We start from the raw sequence: 18,899 nt of genomic DNA on the forward strand, positions 1-18,899 counted from the left end.
TTGATACCCGTTTTGACCTTTGGCTTGTTCCTGACCTTGTTGACCTGCTGCCCGTCCTGACCCCCGGCTTGTTTGACCATTCTCTCGGATCTCCCTTGTCTGCTTATCTGCCTTCGGATCTTGACTGGTTTCTCCCTTGGTGGGGCGACCCTGAGGTCCATCCTCACCACTAGAGGCTCTGGCGAAAACCGGTGGATACTTAGATTCCGCACCTCAGGTTAACCTGTGTCACTTACTTTGGGGGTTCCCGTCTCAGCTCCGCCCTCCGGCACACGTAGGTCCTTCCTCTGCCATCAGACTACCACTTGTATCCCTAACAGTCTTTGTCTATCACATTATAAAGTAAGCCTGATCAATAAGTCCAAAGAAATTATTCCATATTGATGCTGGGAATAGGGGTATGTCATTGCTTGTTGTTTATATACATTTGCTCATTTTTAAATATCCAGGTCTATCCATGAGGACAATATTCCCCCCCTTGTCTGCACTCTTGATGACAAGTTCTGTATTCAAACGTAATTCTTGTAGGGCACTTCTCTCCTCCCTAGTCAGATTGTCAAAGGAGGATTGTTCCTATCATAATTTCTTAATGTCACTTGTGACGGCTCTCACAAAGCATGCCACACCGGAGACTACAGACAAAGGGGGGAAAGTCCTGGATCTATTATACAGGCAATTGTCTTTTAATTTGGTAAGATCCTGTGGGCGTTTAGTAGATCCAATTGATTCCCCACAGACTTTAAGGGCTAAATTCTGCATCAATTCTGTGAAATCATCCCCTGTGTCATCCTCCTGTTCAACATGCCCTTCTTCTCAATGATCTATCAGATCCCTGAGTGTCCGATTTTCCCATCTAGATAAACTGGACCAATCATCCAAAGGGCCCAAAGGGACACCACTTGCTTTCCTCTCATGTAATGCTTGTAGAATTAATCTTCTAGCAAAGAGATATATGTCTTTCAATTTGTCAAAAAGCTGTCCCTTGGCCACAGAGCAAAAAGTAAGCCCCTTGGCAAGGAGAGAAGTCTGTGCGTCAGTTAGCCTATGAGTGGACAGGTTTATAACCCTTAAGTCAGTGGTTCTCATCTCCTGTCCTCAGGACCCACTAACAGGCCAGGTTTGCAAGATAACTTAAATACATCGCAGGTGATATAATTTGCTGCTTAGTGATTGCAGTATTCTAGTCTGCATCTCCCCAAGGTAATACTTAAAATCTGGCCTTTTAGTGGGTCCTGAGGATAGGAGTTGAGAACCACTGCCTTAGGTCATCTTGTCCCCCATAGGGATCACATACTGGTCCGTTCCATATTTTTTCAACATTGGTGTCGATAGAATCTGTGTATTGTTCAGCTGGGGGGATGGAGACTGTGAGTTCATTGTATTGTGTACCCTCACCATAGTAGTGGTTTGTGGGAGACCTGCGTTTGCGTCGCCCCCTTTTGCGCCTCCGAGAGGTCCTGCTACGTTTATTGAGGGGCTGTTTTCTCGTGTTCCTTGTCCTACTGCACCCCCATCTTCAGATTGGAATGTTCCAATGCCTTCCATGTCCTCTAGTACCATATTTTTCCTTTTGTAAGCATTTGATTCTTTATGTTTGTTATGCCTATTCTGACCTCTTCCCCCTTCCTCGACAAGATTGGGGACCTGATTTTCCTTCCCATACTGATTCTGATTCAGATTGAGCAAAACCTGTCACGCGTACACACCATCCACCCCTTTTGTCACCCTCCTTGGTGATGGAACAATTAATTATGGACTTTTTTGTATGAACAACTGATGACTTGGATACTCCTTATGGATTCACTGGAGAGATGAGTATACCTCACTTATTTAAACCATCATTACCAGTACTTTGGCTTTTTCCTGTTCATGTGGAGGACATACAATGGATTAATATATCTGTGATGTGCGAGGGAGGCTTCTTTGCTCACACAGCTCACTGAAACTTACACATGAGAGATTTATGACTTTATAGTTACATAGTTACATAGTTAGTGAGGTTGAAAAAAGAAATCAGTCCATCCAGTTCAACCTATGATGTGTGTGTGTGTGTGTTTGCTTTTAACCGTACATTGTATACCCCTGTATGTTGTGGTCTTTAAGGTGCCCATCTAATAGTTTTTTTAAACTATCAATGCTCCCTGCTGATACGACTGCTTGTGGAAGAGAATTCCACATCCTTACCGCTCTTACAGTGAAGAACCCCTTACGCACTTTAAGGTTAAACCGCTTTTCCTCAAGTTTTAGTGAGTGGCCACGTGTCTTATTGTATCTCCTATCTCTGAATAGTTTGTTCCTTATGCTCGGGTCGCCGGTACAGTATTTGTACATTGATATCATATCCCCCCTCAATCGTCTCTTCTCCAGAGAGAATAGGTTCAGTGCTTGTAGTCTTTCCTCATAGCTGATGTCCTCCATTCCCCTAATTATTTTTGTTGCCCTTCTCTGGACTTTCTCCAGTTCCAGCACATCCTTCCTGAGGACCGGTGCCCTCAGAACTTTGTTGTTTGGTGAACATTATGCCTCCTCTGGACCACGCACAGACTCTTCTTTTTACCACAGATGTGATTTATTTCATCAGTCAGGAACTTACCAAGGTTACCATCTTCATTCATTGACAACTATTCTTTGGAGATAAGGAGACTTTCAAACCATCTATGGATGAGTCTTTCAGTTTGACATCTATCCCTTCCAGTCCCTCCCCACTTCCCTCATTTTGAACAGTATACCCTTCTTACATTCATATTCATATTTGTACTTTTTTTGATACAATTTGGGTTCTTCTGCAAATGCGGAGTGCTAGGGGTGGTTGTGTGCATGTTTTTAGGTGTGTGTGTGGTGTGTGTTTTGGTAAAATTTAAGGATTTTGTTATCCTGCACAGACTTTTTGGTTTGTAATTTTCTGTTTTTTTGACAATGAAAGATTATACATTTTTTTAGCCCAGTGAATGTTTGGTTATATTCAATATTTATATTGGTTGGGTGGTTGAGTATTTAAATCAGGTCTTTTAAACTCAGTGTTTCCTATTGGCCCTTTACCAGTATACTCCCACCCTCTATTTTGCTGTGTTTTGTACGCTTTTCACACATTTCATGTGTTACTAGGGATGTATCTTTGAATACCTACAGTCCGGGGGCCGGCCAGAACCATCAGAGTGTATGCCTGCAGTGTGTTTTCACAGTACCGGTGGGGGGTGGGTATGGTGGAGGCGGTGCCTGAGCATGTCATGTGCAAGGGAGGCAAGTGGAGCAGCCAAAGCCTCGTGTGCGGGTCTGTAAGACAGGAGCAAGGCAAGCCAGGAGCAGAACTGTCAGTGCTGTTTGGACTGGAGTGGACTGTACGGACCACCTGGTGTGGAGAGAGACTGTCACTGTGACTCAGGAGGGGATGTGTTGTGTCAGTGATCTGTGCTGCTGCACACTGCTGTTAGGGTAATTTTGAGAGTAAATTTCCTATGTGTGCCTGCCCATTCTAATTTCTTGCCCTTCTGAGTCCTTTCCTTGAGTTTCTTACTTACTATATCGAAACTAAAATAAGAAATATGTTTTTTGCCTAAACATCTACCTTAAATCACATTGCTGATTGCAATGTGCTTGTTGTACTTGTTTGTAGCCTAAACACTAAAGTTTGCACTTAACATTGTAATTTTGTAATTTTTGGAAATGTCAGTAAAAACTTGGCAGTAAATTGTGGGTGTCATGTCAGTAAATTTCAATCTGGTAGGTTGCCAACACTGGTTGATATGTTTTTGCTCATCCCTTAGATTTATTGCTTGGGTAAGTTCTATGGTCTTTAAATACAAGCCCTGTGTCCAATATTGTAAGATTAAGATCATATGAATTTTGATGTACCTTTAAATTTCTTATCTTGGAGTAGGTACAGGACACAGGTCCCTCCCCTCTCTGTCTTGTCTGTTCTTCTCCCTTCACTGTCTTCTTCCTCTGGTTCTTCCTCTGGTTCTTCTCACTCCACTGTCTTCTTCCTCTGCTGTTTTTTCTCTCTCCGTTGATGTCTTCTCCCGACGCTAGCTCCAGCTGTATTGTTATCTCTGGTGTGTGCCATTTCCTATGTAGCCATGGAGCTTGGCCATCCGGTGACGACCCAGGCGGTGATGTCACAAGGGGGTGGGGTCTCTGGATGACATCCCCTGATGGCCACACCCCATGACTTTATAAGAAATGGCACACATTGTAGACACCAAGTCTACACTAAGATACAAGTCGGATATCCCCTGCAACAAAAATTTAATTTTTGGTGAGATACTCCCCAAAAGGAAATATTTTCTAAAGGGATGCAATTTTCCTCATTATAGCCCTGTAGGTGCAGCAGCTGATTGATAGTTATGAAACCTTTCCCATTAGATTCACTTACAACATTGACACAGACAAACACACAGCGATTTTGTTTCAGAATAACAAAAGGTAGGAATCTGCAACAAAGTTTGGTAAAAAAACTTGCAATGTACATTGTCACCCAGAGGGGAATGTTTTTTTCTCAACAAATGTGGAGTTACTCTTTAAAGATGAAATATAATAACTACTTCCTGTCCGCCCATAGTTCTTAAATGGTCATGCGCCATACCAGCATTCTGACTACTGCCATACCCCATACCAGCGCCCTGACAACCGCCATACCCCATACCAGCGTCCTGACCACCACCATATCCCATACCGACGTCCTGACCACCACCATACCCCATACCGGCGTCCTGATCACCCCCATACCGGCGTCCTGATCACCCCCATACCCCATACCAGCGTCCTGATAACCCCCCATACACCATACCAGTGTCCTGATCACCGCCATACCCCATACGAGTGTCCTGATCACTGCCATACCCCATATGTGTGTCCTGATCACTGCCATACCCAATACCAGCATCCTTATCACCACTATACCTCATACCAGCATCCTGATCACTGCCTTACCTCATACCAGCATCCTGATCACCACCATATGCCACAATAACATCCTGATCACCACCTGACCCCATACCAGTGTCCTGACTGATCACTGCAATACCCCATACCGACATCCTGGTCACCACGATAAAACCATACCAGCATCCTGATCACTGCCATACCTAGCGTCCTGATCACCACCTCTACCTATGGCCTGAACTGACCCTTCTGCATGTCCGACTGCATAATAGCATGTCTATTATGCTCCTGGAAGACACCAGTGCCAGCCATCCCCTGCAACAACAATACACTCTCTACACATGTACAGTGCATGGCTATTCCTAAAAACCATTTGCATATAAAAATAAATAATTTAAAAAATGGTTAAAAAAACAGGTCTAGCACTGTTAATAAACAATCATCTGCAAAATGATTCAGCAGTTCGATCAGTCAGAATTAACAGGACGAGAGAATGTCTGGTGAATGTGCAGGGAATGTTACAGTCAAGACCTTTTCCTAAAGAACTGATGTTTCCAGGGAATGTACCTTTCACTGGCATTTGTTTTCTAATTCAAAAGTATATTTTTTATATTTTTTAGAGTTCATCATAGAGTTCGAGGAAGATAATTTTGAACCTGGAATATGGCATGAACTAAAACGGGTTGGTGGAACTGAAAACTCAGCATACTTGGAGCTTTCTCCTTATGTAAATTACCAGTTTCGGGTTATTGCAGTGAATGAGCTGGGACCAAGCAATGGAAGCAAACCATCAGACCGCATTAGGACACCGGAAGCAGGTGATAATCTCACAGTTAGAGATTAGTGAATCTCAACAAATTTTCCCCACAGCCTTACAGCTATCATCAAAATTAATTTTGGGGGTGAATACTTCCTCTCTATCTGGCATATAGTGAAGTGGTAACTAGGTCCAGTCCTTACCGGTCGAATTTTTGAGTCTCTTCTCTATGCAGTGCCCCCTTTCTTTGCCCTTTTACCACAGAGTATAGCAGTATGAATGAATGGGATCAGGGAATGAACATGCATTTAATTGAAGGCAAAAGGAGTGAGACTTATCTTTAATCTTTACATTACTTTTCGTGTAGACCAGGGTTATTTAACCAATTTTGTAACACCAAAGATCCTTACAGTTGAACTACTGCCTAGATTGGTTTCTGTTGTAATCCATCAGTGATATTACCTAATCAGATTTAACATTTCCAGAATTGAATATCAGGAGACTAACAAACCAGTTAATATTTATGGCTATTCTTGATGTAGAATGAGCCAAGACCATTACACAACTTAAACTGTATTTTTTGTATCCACTATAGCTCCTTTAAACAACCCTATTGATGTTCGGGGAGAAGGCACTAAACCAAATAACATGAAAATAACATGGAAGGTAAGTGATTCTAAGACCATACATTGTAATAAACATTGCAAATAAAAAAACTGTACAGACTTTCCAACATACTTGATAAAGGTGAAGGATGGTGTACTCGCGCCTAGGTATTTATGTATATATTAATTGGGGAAGCAGCAAGCAATCAAAGTCACTACTGTAGTAGGGATCCCATAAGGAGATCGTCCACCCATCTATCCATACACAGGAGCAGCAGACAAAGCGATTTCGATTCCTATTGGCGTACGCCATTGGAATCCACACCTTCTGGTAAGTGTGCTACCTTACCCCTGGGCACAGAGTGTGAGAACCCAAGGATCACCGGCACGCATCACTTTATCCCCACACCAAGAGTTTTCTGAGCACGTTTTTTGCACATTATTAATTTGTGTTAACCTCACAGACTATTTTTATTGGACTTTCATGTAATCATTTTTTGTGCGTTTTATTATATTATATATTGAAAGCAATTTTATATATTATACATTATTGTATCACAAGTTTGCACATGCACTTTAAGAAGATCACCACGGTATCTCACAGAATTATTTATTGATAATTTATTATCATTAATTTATTTTCCAGCAATAAGTTAAGTTATATTAAGCATTGGTTACAAGATTGCACGAGCACTTTATTACTTTCATATTACAAAAATCTACCAGGGTAGCGCAGTATTTTTCTACACCTATTACATACTTGATAAAGTCCTAATCACAAAGTACAATGTATAGTATACGGCTTCTGACATATGGCTATCATTTGTGAAAGTAATAGCCCCATTCTCTTATGAACTTTAAATGACTCTTCTGTGATAGTAATCAATGAATCAATATAAATTCTATTTCTGACTTAAGTATGCCTTCCACATAAAGTTAACAAGAACTCACTGCCCACATCCTGCTACTTAGCATTAGGAGGAGCTTTCATTATATCTTTTATAGTGAGTTCTGTCTACCATTGTTTCTTCAAGTGGCAGGGTCCTTACTTGTCACTAATGGCGCTTTTCCACTGCATGGAACCGTACCAGTTCGGCACCCTTTTGTGCTTTTCCACTGCTGGTACCGCATGGTATAGGGTCGGAACGGTTCGGTACGGTACGGTATAGGTTTGCTTTTCCACTGCATGGAACCGAACGGTACGGTACGGTACGGCTCTGAAAAAACAGTACCTACTCGATTGTGGTTCCAACAGGTACCAAACTGGTACCATATCCCACAATCCTTTGCATGCAGTCACTACTAGCCACTGATTGGTCAGAGAATCCCACCCACCCCGTTGTTATCCCACCCACTTAACTTAGTACTACTTTAGTGGAAAAGCAAACCTATACCGTACCGTACCGAACCGTTCCGACCCTATACCATGCGGTACCAGCAGTGGAAAAGCAAACCGGGCCAAGCAGGGCCGAGTAGAGCTGAGCCAGTACTAGCCGGTACTTGCAGTGGAAAAGTGCCATAAGTGGAGACATCTAAACTATTTTTGTGTAACATCCTTTAACTTCAATCAGTTCATACAATTTGAACCACTGGTCTTTGGCTAAACCATATGCATTCACAAAGTGTTCAGCTCATCAGCAATACATGTTCTCATACATTTACATTAACATTTTCAATTTTTTTTTTTAATTACGCTTGTGAATTGGCCTCCCTGCCATGCTTATTCTTTGATTTCAAGGCTTTAAGTACTGACCCAAAACTATACAGATCAGGAATTCCCTGACTACTCTGACTATATTGGCTGCGTATTTGTCTTAGGTCATTGTCTCCAGTAGTGTTAATGCCGGAGAATCTGCATGACAGCCAAATACCAAGCATTCTGGGAAGAATGTCAGCTATGGAAAACCATGTATTTTTCTCTTGTTTCAGGTTTCTTAAAAAAATAAATAAATAAATAAATAAATAGTGTTCCTATTTATTTAAAAAAAGATTTTGGCCATGTCAACCGCTATTTTTACAATTCTCCTTTTTATTTTAACTCCTGTTTCCATCTTCTAGCTTTCATCCTCTCTTTAAGACGAATTTTACCTTCCTGACACTGTTTTATATTACACCCATTTATCATGAATCATGGTGGAATTCCACAGGCCCTCCACCCTCAAACTGCCCCTCTCCATCCCGATTGAATGCCTTGGCGGCATCAATTAATATTATAGGTCTGTTGCCTATATTGTCTGTAGAAATATGCATATTTAGATGTAGTCTGCAGAGATTATTCGCTGTTGACCAATTGGGTAAAAATTCCAATTGGTCATGGTGGATAATTTTGGCTATTACCTTTGAGAGTCTCATGGCAAGACCTTGGTAAGCAGTTTAAGATCAGTAGTTAAAATTAAAATGGGGCAATAGGACTCTGGCTAATCAGGATCCTTTCCCGGCTTCAATAGAACCACTACTATGGTTTTATACTTGGAGGATGGTAGAGATCCCAGCTGTGATTGTGGCAAGTAATTCTGGTAAGAGCATATCCCAAAATTTTTTATAAAATGCTATTGGGAACCCATCGCTACCCAGGGCTTTGGAATTAGGAAATGTGGCCATCGCTAGTTGTAGATCCTCCAGAGAAATAGGAGCGTTTAGTTGATTCCTATCTGGTCCCTTACAGAAATTGTAAACCTCCCCCCAAAAAAAATAAATAAATAAATAATAAAAAAATAAACCTGAAAGGCAAAGGCATAATGAGCTAGTATGCATCGCATACTAGCTTATTATGAAATACTTACCTTAAAATGAAGCTCCCGCAGCGCCGCCCGCACAACACTTACATGTCTGACATGTTAATCCATCTTCCTTCCGGGTTTGCATCCTCCGGCCATCTGATTGGCCGGAGCCACGATGATGTCACTCCCGCGCATGCGCTCGGAGCCGCCGTTTACGGCACAGGGCTCTGAAGGAGCATGGGTGGCCATTCCTTCAGAACGCATATGCCAGTGATGTCCCTGGCTGCATGTAAAGTAAATATCTCCTAAATGGTGCATGTTTAAGAGAAATTTACAGCACCTATAGGTAAGACTTATTATAGGTTTACCTATAGGTACAAGTTACAGAGGAAGCTTTACTTCATATTTAGGTTGTGGGAGTTGAATACTATCAAAAAATCCAGAAAACTCATCCATAGAATAGGAAACCGTGGACGAGTATACATCTTTGAAGAAATCTAGTCAGAAAAGGTATTCACTATAGTACACGGTGAATAGATAGTCAAAATCAAATTCACTATAGGTTACATAAATCAGTGACCGTCTAAAATCAGAAGTCGTGGTGGAAGAAGGTGAATTGCACATGGAAATAATGTTTAGAGCTTAATCTCATAGAATAAATGGTTCCTAAACATGTGGTATATTCTTTGGAGATGGTCTGCTTTTACATTTCTTGAAATATTGTTGTGAAAGCAGAAAAATGCTTGAAAGTTTGAGAAGAGATAAATTCACACTGTTTTAGAACAGTGTCTGTACTGACACAACTGAGCATACCCAGACTGAAAACTAGTCACAAGCCTACACTCATTTCGTTTTAGCTCTGTGCTATAGTAAATTTTGAAATGTGTGAATGCCAAACAAGGGTTCATGACCGTGGATTTGGGAGAGCTAGCAAACTATGTACTATTTATAAATAAATGCAAGTGTCAACCATTGATTCTCACTGTATAAGGGCTCTTTCACACGGGCGGTCCGATCAGATCCGCCTGTCAGTTTTTTAGGCGGATCTGATCGGATCCTCCATGCAGCTCTATGGGGCAGCGGGTGTCAGCGGAGACACCTCCGCTGACACCCGCTGCCATCCGCATCCGATCCTGTGCTGAAATCTGGACGGATGGAAACCCTATTTTTCCATCCGTTCAGTAATCGGAGCGGAGCGGATCTGATGAGAGCGGACAAGCGGTCCGCTCTCATCCGATCCCCTATAGAGGGCAGCGGGTGCTGAGACACCTCCCTCTCCGCTTTGCGAGCGGAGACGGAGCTGTCATCCGCCCGGCTCAGCGGGGATCGCGGATCGATCCCCGCTGAGCAACACGGATCCGCCTACGGAGGCGGACCGTGTGAAAGAGCCCTAACTGTTACTTCCACAAAAACATACATTTTAATTTTTAAAAAAACTCTTTAACCGATTGCCGACCGCCGCACGACTATATACTGCGGCGGTCAGCCCCGGCCAGGCAGAGTGACGTATCGGTACGTCACTCGCCTGTCACTGACTTGCGAGCCAATTGCGGGCGGGCGCGCGCCCGCCGCGGCTCGTTCACAGACAAGTCAGTGCATGTGACCGGCGGACTCGATGTCCGCCGGTCACACTACGATCGCTCCTGTGAAGGGAGAAAGGCGGAGCAGCTTATGTAAACAAGCCGCCCGTCATTCTCCCTGGTGTAAAAATGAAGATCAGACGGTTCTACTATGTAGAACCGTTGATCTTTGTTTTTACACCAATAGCAATGTCCCTGCACAGTTAGAATCACGCCCCTAGGACACACTTAACCCCTCCCTGTCCAATAAAGTTAACCCCTTCCCTGCCAGTGTCATTTTTGCAGTAACAGTGCATATGTATAGCACTGATTACTGCAGTAATGTCACTGGTACCCCCAAAAGTGTCAAAAATGTCAGTCAAGGGTCCGATCTGTCTGCCGCAATGTCGCAGTACCGAAAAAAAATCGCTGATCGCCGCCATTACGCGTTAAAAAAAAAAACACCAAAAATGACAAAAATCTTTCCCTTTGTTAGTAAACGCGATAACTTTTGCGCAAACCAATCAAAATACGCTTTTTGCGATTTTTTTTACCAAACATAGGTAGCATAAAACAAATTGGCTGAAAATGTTAAAAAATTTTGATTTTTACATTTTTTTGGGGGGGAATTTCATATAAAAAAATGTGAAAAATATTGTTATTTTTGCAAAATTGACGCTATTTTTTTTTTTATAGCGCATGATCAAAAAATCGCACAGGTGATCAAATACCACCAAAAGAAAGCTCTGTTTGTGGGAAAAAAAGGACGTCAAATTCGTTTAGGTACAGCGTCGCACGACCGCGCAATTGTCCGTTAAAGTCACGCAGTAAAAAATCGCAAAAAACCCCCTGGTCTTTTAGCAGCCAAATCCTCCGGGGCTTAAGTGGTTGATTCCTAAAATAAGTTGTCCTTGCTGGGTTTTTAGGTTGCTTCTTATTCCTTCTTTTCTCTCTCTCTCCCGCTCTCTCTCCTCCTCTCTCTCTCTCTCTCTCCCTCTCTCTCCCCCCTCTCCCTCTCCCTCTCTCTCTCCCTCTCTTCTTCCCTATATGCATTCTCTGCAGTATATATATTTGTGTATATATTGCATGTGCATTTTGTATGCACAGGGACTTAAGTAAATGGTAGATAATGTTGCTTTCCATCTCACATAAATCTAAACCAAAACTGCCACAGCTGTCTTACATAGTTGCATAGTTACATTGTCAGGTTGAAAAAAGACACAAGTCAATCTGGCTCAACCAATAAAAAACAAAAAATAGTAAACCATCTGATAAATAAATGGTAGATAATGCACTTGTTGCTTTCCATCTCACATAAATCTAAACCAAGAAGTCCAGCTGAAGTCACTGTAACCAGAGGGATGACTGGTTCAGCCCCCCTTCCGCAGCACTATGGGGGTGAACCGAGTCAGTGTCGTGGCTTCCTAAACCAAGTGGGCATTTATTATGAGATGGTTCCTCAGACGTTTCCTTCTTATAGGTCCAAGCTGGGCTTCTTAATTTTGTTGCTATCAGAAAGGCCTTGGCCTAGACGAATCCCTTATGGGAAAACGATAATCCTGTGATACTAGATTACCCAAGTTTTGTTGCCCCCTTTCGTAGGGTGTTCAGTGTGCCTGCTCGCTCTACCTCAGCTGCAAAGCTGTTCCTGTCTATTCAATAGGGTATACGAACCATTGCTGAGTATTAGAGATCGACCGATTATCTGCAACACTGATATATCGGGGGCCGATATGCACTTTCCCCGATGTATCTGAATCGGCCTTTGGGTTTACTGATATTGCCGATATTTTTGTGACGTCATCGCGTATGTTGCGCGCACACGTTCTGCCTTCTAACACCGCCTCCCACGCCTGCGCGGCTCATGCGTGACGCCATTTCACCGTGCCCTGCACACATTCTCTGCCTTAAGACTGCCTCCCATGCCTCAGACAGCCTCATGTACAGCCAGCTGCAGTCCGGTCCGGTCACGGTGCCAGCCATCCATCCATCCACCCACAGGCCCTGGCCTCTGCCACCCACCACAGGGTGCCAGCCGCCAGCCATCCGACCTACAACAACAGAATAGGCCAAGGTGAGTGACTCCAAGCCAGCCACCCACACAACAGGGTGACCCCAAGCCAGCCACCCCACCACAGTGTTCCAGCAAGCCAGCTACCCATAACAGGGTGACAACAATCCAGCCAGCCACCCATAAGAGGGTAACCCCAAGCCAGCCAGCCAGCCACCACAGTGTTCCTGCAAGCTAGCCAGTCATAACAGGGTGACACCAACCCAGCCACCTACCACAGTGTTCCTGCAAGCCAGCCACCCAGAACAGGGTGACACCAAGCCACCCAGCAACCACAGTGTTCCTGCAAGCCTGCCACCCATAACAGGGTGACACCAAGCCAGGCACCCACCACAGTGTTCCTACAAGCCAGTCAATCACCACAGTGGTCCTGCAAGCCAGCCACCCATAACAGGGTGGCACCAAGCCATCTAGACACCACAGTGTTCCTGCAAGCCAGCCACCCATAACAGGGTGACTCCAACCCAGCCACCCACCACAGTGTTCCTGCAAGCCAGCCACCCAGAACAGAGTCACACCAAGCCAGCCAGCCAGCCACCACAGTGTTCCTGCAAGCCAACCACCCAAAACAGGGTTACACCAAGCTAGCCAGCCACCACAGTGTTCCTGCAAGCCAGCCACCCATAACAGGGTGACACCAAGCCAGCCAGCCACCACAGTGTTCCTGCAAGCCAGCCACCAAAACAGGGTTACACCAAGCCAGCCAGCCTCCACAGTGTTCCTGCAAGCCAGCCAGCCACCACAGTGTTCCTGCAAGCCAGCTACCCAGAACAGGGTGACACCAAGCCACCCAGCAACCACAGTATTCCTGCAAGCCTGCCACCCATAACAGGGTGACACCAAGCCAGGCACCCACCACAGTGTTCCTACAAGCCAGCTTGCCAGCCACCACAGTGTTCCTGCAAGCCAGCCACCCATAACAGGGTGACTCAAACCCAGCCACCCACCACAGTGTTCCTGCAAAACAAGCAACCCAGAACAGGGTCACACCAAGCCAGCCAGCCACCACAGTGTTCCTGCAAGCCAGCCACCCATAACAGGGTTAAACCAACCCAGCCACCCACCACAGTGTTCCTGCAAGCCAGCCACCACAGTGTTCCTGCAAGCCAGCCACCCAAAACAGGGTTGCACCAAGCCAGCCAGCCACCACAGTGTTCCTGCAAGCCAGCCACCCATAACAGGGTGACACCAAGCCAGCCAGCTACCACAGTGTTCCTGCAAGCCAGCCACCCAAAACAGGGTTACACCAAGCCAGCCAGCCACCACAGTGTTCATGCAAGCCAGCCATCCACCACAGTGTTCCTGCAAGCCAGCCACCCATAACAGGGCGACACCAAGCCAGCCAAACACCACAGGGTTCCTGCAAGCCAGCCACCCATAACAGGGTGACACCAAGCCAGCCAGCCACCACAGTGTTCCGGCAAGCAAACCACCCATAACAGGGTGACACCAAGCCATCCAGACACCACAGTGTTCCTGCAAGCCAGCCACCCATAACAGGGTTACTCAAACCCAGCCACCCACCACAGTGTTCCTGCAAGCCAGCCACCCAGAACAGGGTCACACTAAGCCAGCCAGCCACCACAGTGTTCCGGCAAGCAAACCACCCATAACAGGGTTACGCCAACCCAGCCACACACCACAGTGTTCCTGCAAGCCAGCCACCACAGTGTTCCTGCAAGCCAGCCACCACAGTGTTCCTGCAACTCAGCTACCCAAAACAGGGTTACACCAAGCCAGCCAACCACCACAGTGTTCCTGCAAGCCAGCCACCCATAACAGGGTGACACCAAGCCAGCCACCCAAAACAGGGTGACACCAAGCCAGCCAGCCAGCCACCACAGTGTTCCTGCAAGCCAGCCAGCCACCATAAACTACCTGCATGCTGGCCTTACTTTCCTGTGAAAGGTGATCCCTGTGAGCTAATCTCCCACACCCCAGAGTGATCACAGCGTGCCCCCAGATTGACCACAGTGTGCCCCCTTTCAATGCCAGAGTGACCACGCCAGAGAGACCAGTGCACTTACCAGAAGTGGCGGGCGTCTTCTCATCAGTCCTCCCGCCTCCTCCTTGGCCACACCGATCCCCCGCGTCTCCTCCTCGAGTCCTCTGAGTTGTCTGAGACTGTCACTGTGCTGCTTGCCTGTGCACCGTCCACCACCCGCCACTGGGATTGCTGATCTGCGCCCTCTCAGAAACTTCTCCCTCACTCCACAGCACCTGCGAAGTGAGCGGAGTTACATAGAATCACTCCGCCGAGGAGGGCAGAGCATAGGCAGTGGGTGGCCGGCCGGCTGGAACTATAATGTGCAGCAGTGCACATCATATACCTACGCCCGAAAATGGAAAAAAAGTTCCTGCTCTGCTACAGCCTCCGGGTACCCTCTTTTGAGCAGATGGGGCCCAGGGAAACAAAGATTGCAAGAAGAATAAATAAAGCTGCCTGATTGTATAGCACGGCTTGGGTAACGCAGGAAAGTGCGTTCCTCAAGCCCTGTAAAGTAATGTAGTTACCGATGTTACGAATGTAACGCGTTACGGTACTACGTTACCAAAAAAAGTAATGTAGTTACTGTAATCCGTTACATTGTAACTCGTTACCCCCAACACTGGTTAATGGCTATGAAGAAGAAAAAGATTGGTACAACCAAGGTTGCCCAGTCAGAGGTTGCGGACTTTAAAGGCACAAACTGAGTAGGCACAAACAATTTAGTTAAAACCTATACATTTTATTGAAAATATTCATTTAAAATTCATAATGCAAATTACAGCATATTAAAAAACTGTCCTATTTGTGGAGAAAAAAACTCCATATGGGTTCAGAGTAGATATACAGACATTGTACACAGTTTATTTGCAAGAGATACGTGTGTTGTACTGGTCTGGAAAGGACGACGCGTTTCGCATTACGCTTCTTCAGGACCACCGACGATTAGGTACTCTCTTGACAAGATAAGCAAGATATATAAAAAAAATTAGTCAACTATACATACAGTATACTTGCATTTATGTAATACTTTATAATGTCACCATGAGAATTGAAAAGCCAATACATAGACCAACCTCCTCTGGTGCAACACGCTGTGTCATCCACAGTGAACCACGGCCAGTGGGGGGCAGGCAAAACCCACCTATATTGTGGAATAATAATAGTAAAGGGTATAGTAGCTTTCAAGAGTGCTTTGACTAGGAGCAGTATCATAGGTAGGTATTCATCTCATAATTACCTATAGTTTTTAGCTGGTCTCAAAAAGGGGGCGGCTGGGCGGCAGATGGCATCTACATTGTCAGGTGGAAACTCCACACCTGAGTATAAAAGATGTATGTGTATTACCTTATCCAATGGTATGCTAATGATAATTAGGATGATTTTAGCTTGTATTTACCTTGAGAGCTGTGTGATGAAAGATCACAGCTTCATAGATTGTTCTGTTTGTCCCATATACCAAAAGGGAAAGGTGGTTTTCGATATTCTGGGATAAAGGTATCGAGGTGCTTTCTTCATATAATATACAACAGGAGTCAGTCAAAGATATAGGTTCTAATAGATGGAAGTATAATATTCCTTCTCAGGTTGCTAACGATCAAAGTGTAGTTGATGTAAGGTAGCAGTATTTAGAAGAATTAGCATCTCACAAGGAGGGGAAAGGAAAAAATCCCATATCCCATGTAGCCACCAGAGGGTCCCTTGGCACTAAAACAGGGGGATAAGATATATGTATATAACGCTTCGGAGAACTCTAAGATGTATTGCAGCATGATGTATATAATAACGCCAGCTCAAGACCTAAGTGTACTCACATAGATGTCTGCCTGTGTCCGCGTCCAGCCGTCCTATTCCATTCGGTGGTGATATAGTGACCTATATAGTCCCCAGCACACCGGCCGCTAATCGACACAGGTGCCAAACGTGGACCGCGGCGCACCGGAAGTGCGTCAGCGGACCTCCGCCGGAGATGACGTTCCGTGGGGAAGGTCGGGCGGAAGTGACGAGCGCTCACCAGCAACCCAAAAAGGGGTGGGTCATCGCCGCCCAATCACCTCCAGGAGGGCCGTCCCCAAGAGCGGTGGACCTATGATATGCTTTCACAGTGGAGACACAGCGCATGCAATCCAATAGAGGAGATCCATGCATCTCAATTTCCATGGGCACATAAACAAACATTATCTGTACAATCTGCCTAGTTATCAAATATAGTAATCATAGGCATATGAACATACCATTTATACATATTCTGCCTACTCATTTGATACAGTGATTATCTTTGTCATGTGCTATAGAGGCACGGCATGATATATAGAGAAACTCATATAACAAAAATACCCCAAATGTGAGTATTTTTTGGAGCGGACATATTTTTATAGGAATTGGTAAAGATATTATGCAAGAAGAAAGAGCGAAAAGAAAAACAATCCATGGGAGAACAGACATATATGAGCTTCTTTCTGGGACGACAGCCATGTAGACCAAGCTGACGCAGTGTGCAGTGTCTGATCTTAGCACTGACAGGCTGACCCCCCCCCCCACACACACACACACACCCCTTCAACCTCTACAGCAATGCTGGAAGCACTTATGCATTTATTTCTCAAGGACAACCTCTGGATATGACGCTGAGCATGTGGACTCAACTTCTTTGGCCAACCATGGCGAGGCCTATTCTGAATTTAACCTGTCCTGTTAAACCGCTGTATGGTCTTGGCCACCATGCTGGAGCTCAGTTTCAGGGCCTTGGCAATCTTCTTATAGCCTAGACCATCCTTATGTAAAGCAACAATTCTTTTTTTCGGAACCTCAGAGAGTTTTTGGCCATGAGGTGCTATGTTGAACTTCCAGTGACCAGTATGAAAAAGTGAGAGCAATAACACCAAATTTAACACACCTGGTCCCCATTCACACCTGAGACCTTGTAACACTAACAAGTCACATGACATCGGGGAGGGAAAATGGATAATTGGGCCCAATTTTCACTTAGGGGTGTACTCATTTTTGTTGCCAGAGGTTTAGACATCAATGGCTGTGTGTTGAGTTATTTTGAGGGGACAGCAATTTACACTCTTAGTGCCGGTTTACACTAGTACGACTTGTCAGGCGAGTTGGTCAGCCTGGCAAGTCGTGCACCATCGCGGTTCTAATAGGAGCGACACAAGTCGCTCCAAATTAGAAAAAGGGTCCTGTACTACTTCGGGGCGACCTGGAGTGACTTGCATAGACATTCATTTTATGAAGTCCGTGCAAGTCGTGCCGAAGTCGCGCTGCACGCGACTTCACAGGTCGCCCCGAAGTCTGATCCGACATAGTGTGAACGGGGTCTTATACAAGCTGTACACTCACTACTTTACATTGTAGCAAAGTGTAATTTTTTCAGTGTTGTCACATGAAAAGATATAATGAAATATTTACAAAAATGTGAGGGTTGTACTCATTTTTGTGAGATACTGCATATCGTCCTTCCTATTATGTTCCCTTTTGCTTTATGGAATCTCCACTTGGGCACTTTCTGGAGCCCTTTTTCTATACTGGTTATTTTTTTTGTGTGTGCTTGCTTCCCTTCTTGTTTTCTATATCTCTTGATTATTGGCCTGTTGCGGAAGTTAAGAATTAACTAATTAAAGGTTGTTATCCTTTTCCTGTTATTCGCACCTGTGATACTACTGAGCTTTTTATCCAGTTGCACAGATATAGCCACTAGGTGGAGCTGACGCTCTTTGTATACTGTACAACCCCCTAAAAGGCAGAACGTATACATTAAAGAATAGTCTGGTTTTCTACAATGGACTGCGGGAAGCATTTTTTACAGGGACTACAAAAGCATATTATTGCAAACCTAAATTACTGTATATAATACATTTTTTCATGCCTATTCATTACTATAATATTATATTATATTATACTATAATATACATATACTATAATATTATATTAGTGATTTTTTTGTCAAGTTTTTGAAAACTGTGATATAAATTACAATTCTGTTGATGATTCTCCTAATATTGGCAGCCTATGAGAGGAATTGAATGGAATGGACCTGGTTTTGCTTACCTTGTGAAATGGAGAAGGCAGAATCAGAATGAAGAATGGAAGGAGAAGATGGTCACAGAGCCTTATGTCTTTGTAGAAGATACCAGTACATTTGTGCCTTATGATATCAAAGTCCAGGCTGTAAATGAGCTTGGGGAAGGCCCTGAGCCTAAAGCTGTCACTGGATACTCTGGAGAAGACTGTAAGTATCTCTACTTAACCTTTCTTGCCCATTGTTGCCTAGATGCGCATATCAATTCAGCAGTGTCAGCATAGGTTGCTTA

General features: G+C 44.5%; 1 protein-coding gene across 1 annotated transcript in view; it reads left to right on the forward strand.

Annotated features, from left to right (window-relative positions):
* The window catches only part of L1CAM (L1 cell adhesion molecule), a 1,053,451-nt gene that overhangs the window by 541,759 nt on the left and 492,793 nt on the right, over positions 1–18,899 (forward strand). The window contains exons 15-17 of the mRNA XM_082263926.1: positions 5,502–5,699; positions 6,234–6,304; positions 18,595–18,817. Coding sequence (XP_082120052.1) covers positions 5,502–5,699; positions 6,234–6,304; positions 18,595–18,817 — 492 coding nt within the window. The remainder of the gene's footprint in view (positions 1–5,501; positions 5,700–6,233; positions 6,305–18,594; positions 18,818–18,899) is intronic.

Source organism: Pelophylax lessonae (genome assembly GCF_965119305.1).
Source record: "Pelophylax lessonae genome assembly, chromosome: 7".
Lineage (NCBI taxonomy): Eukaryota > Metazoa > Chordata > Amphibia > Anura > Ranidae > Pelophylax > Pelophylax lessonae.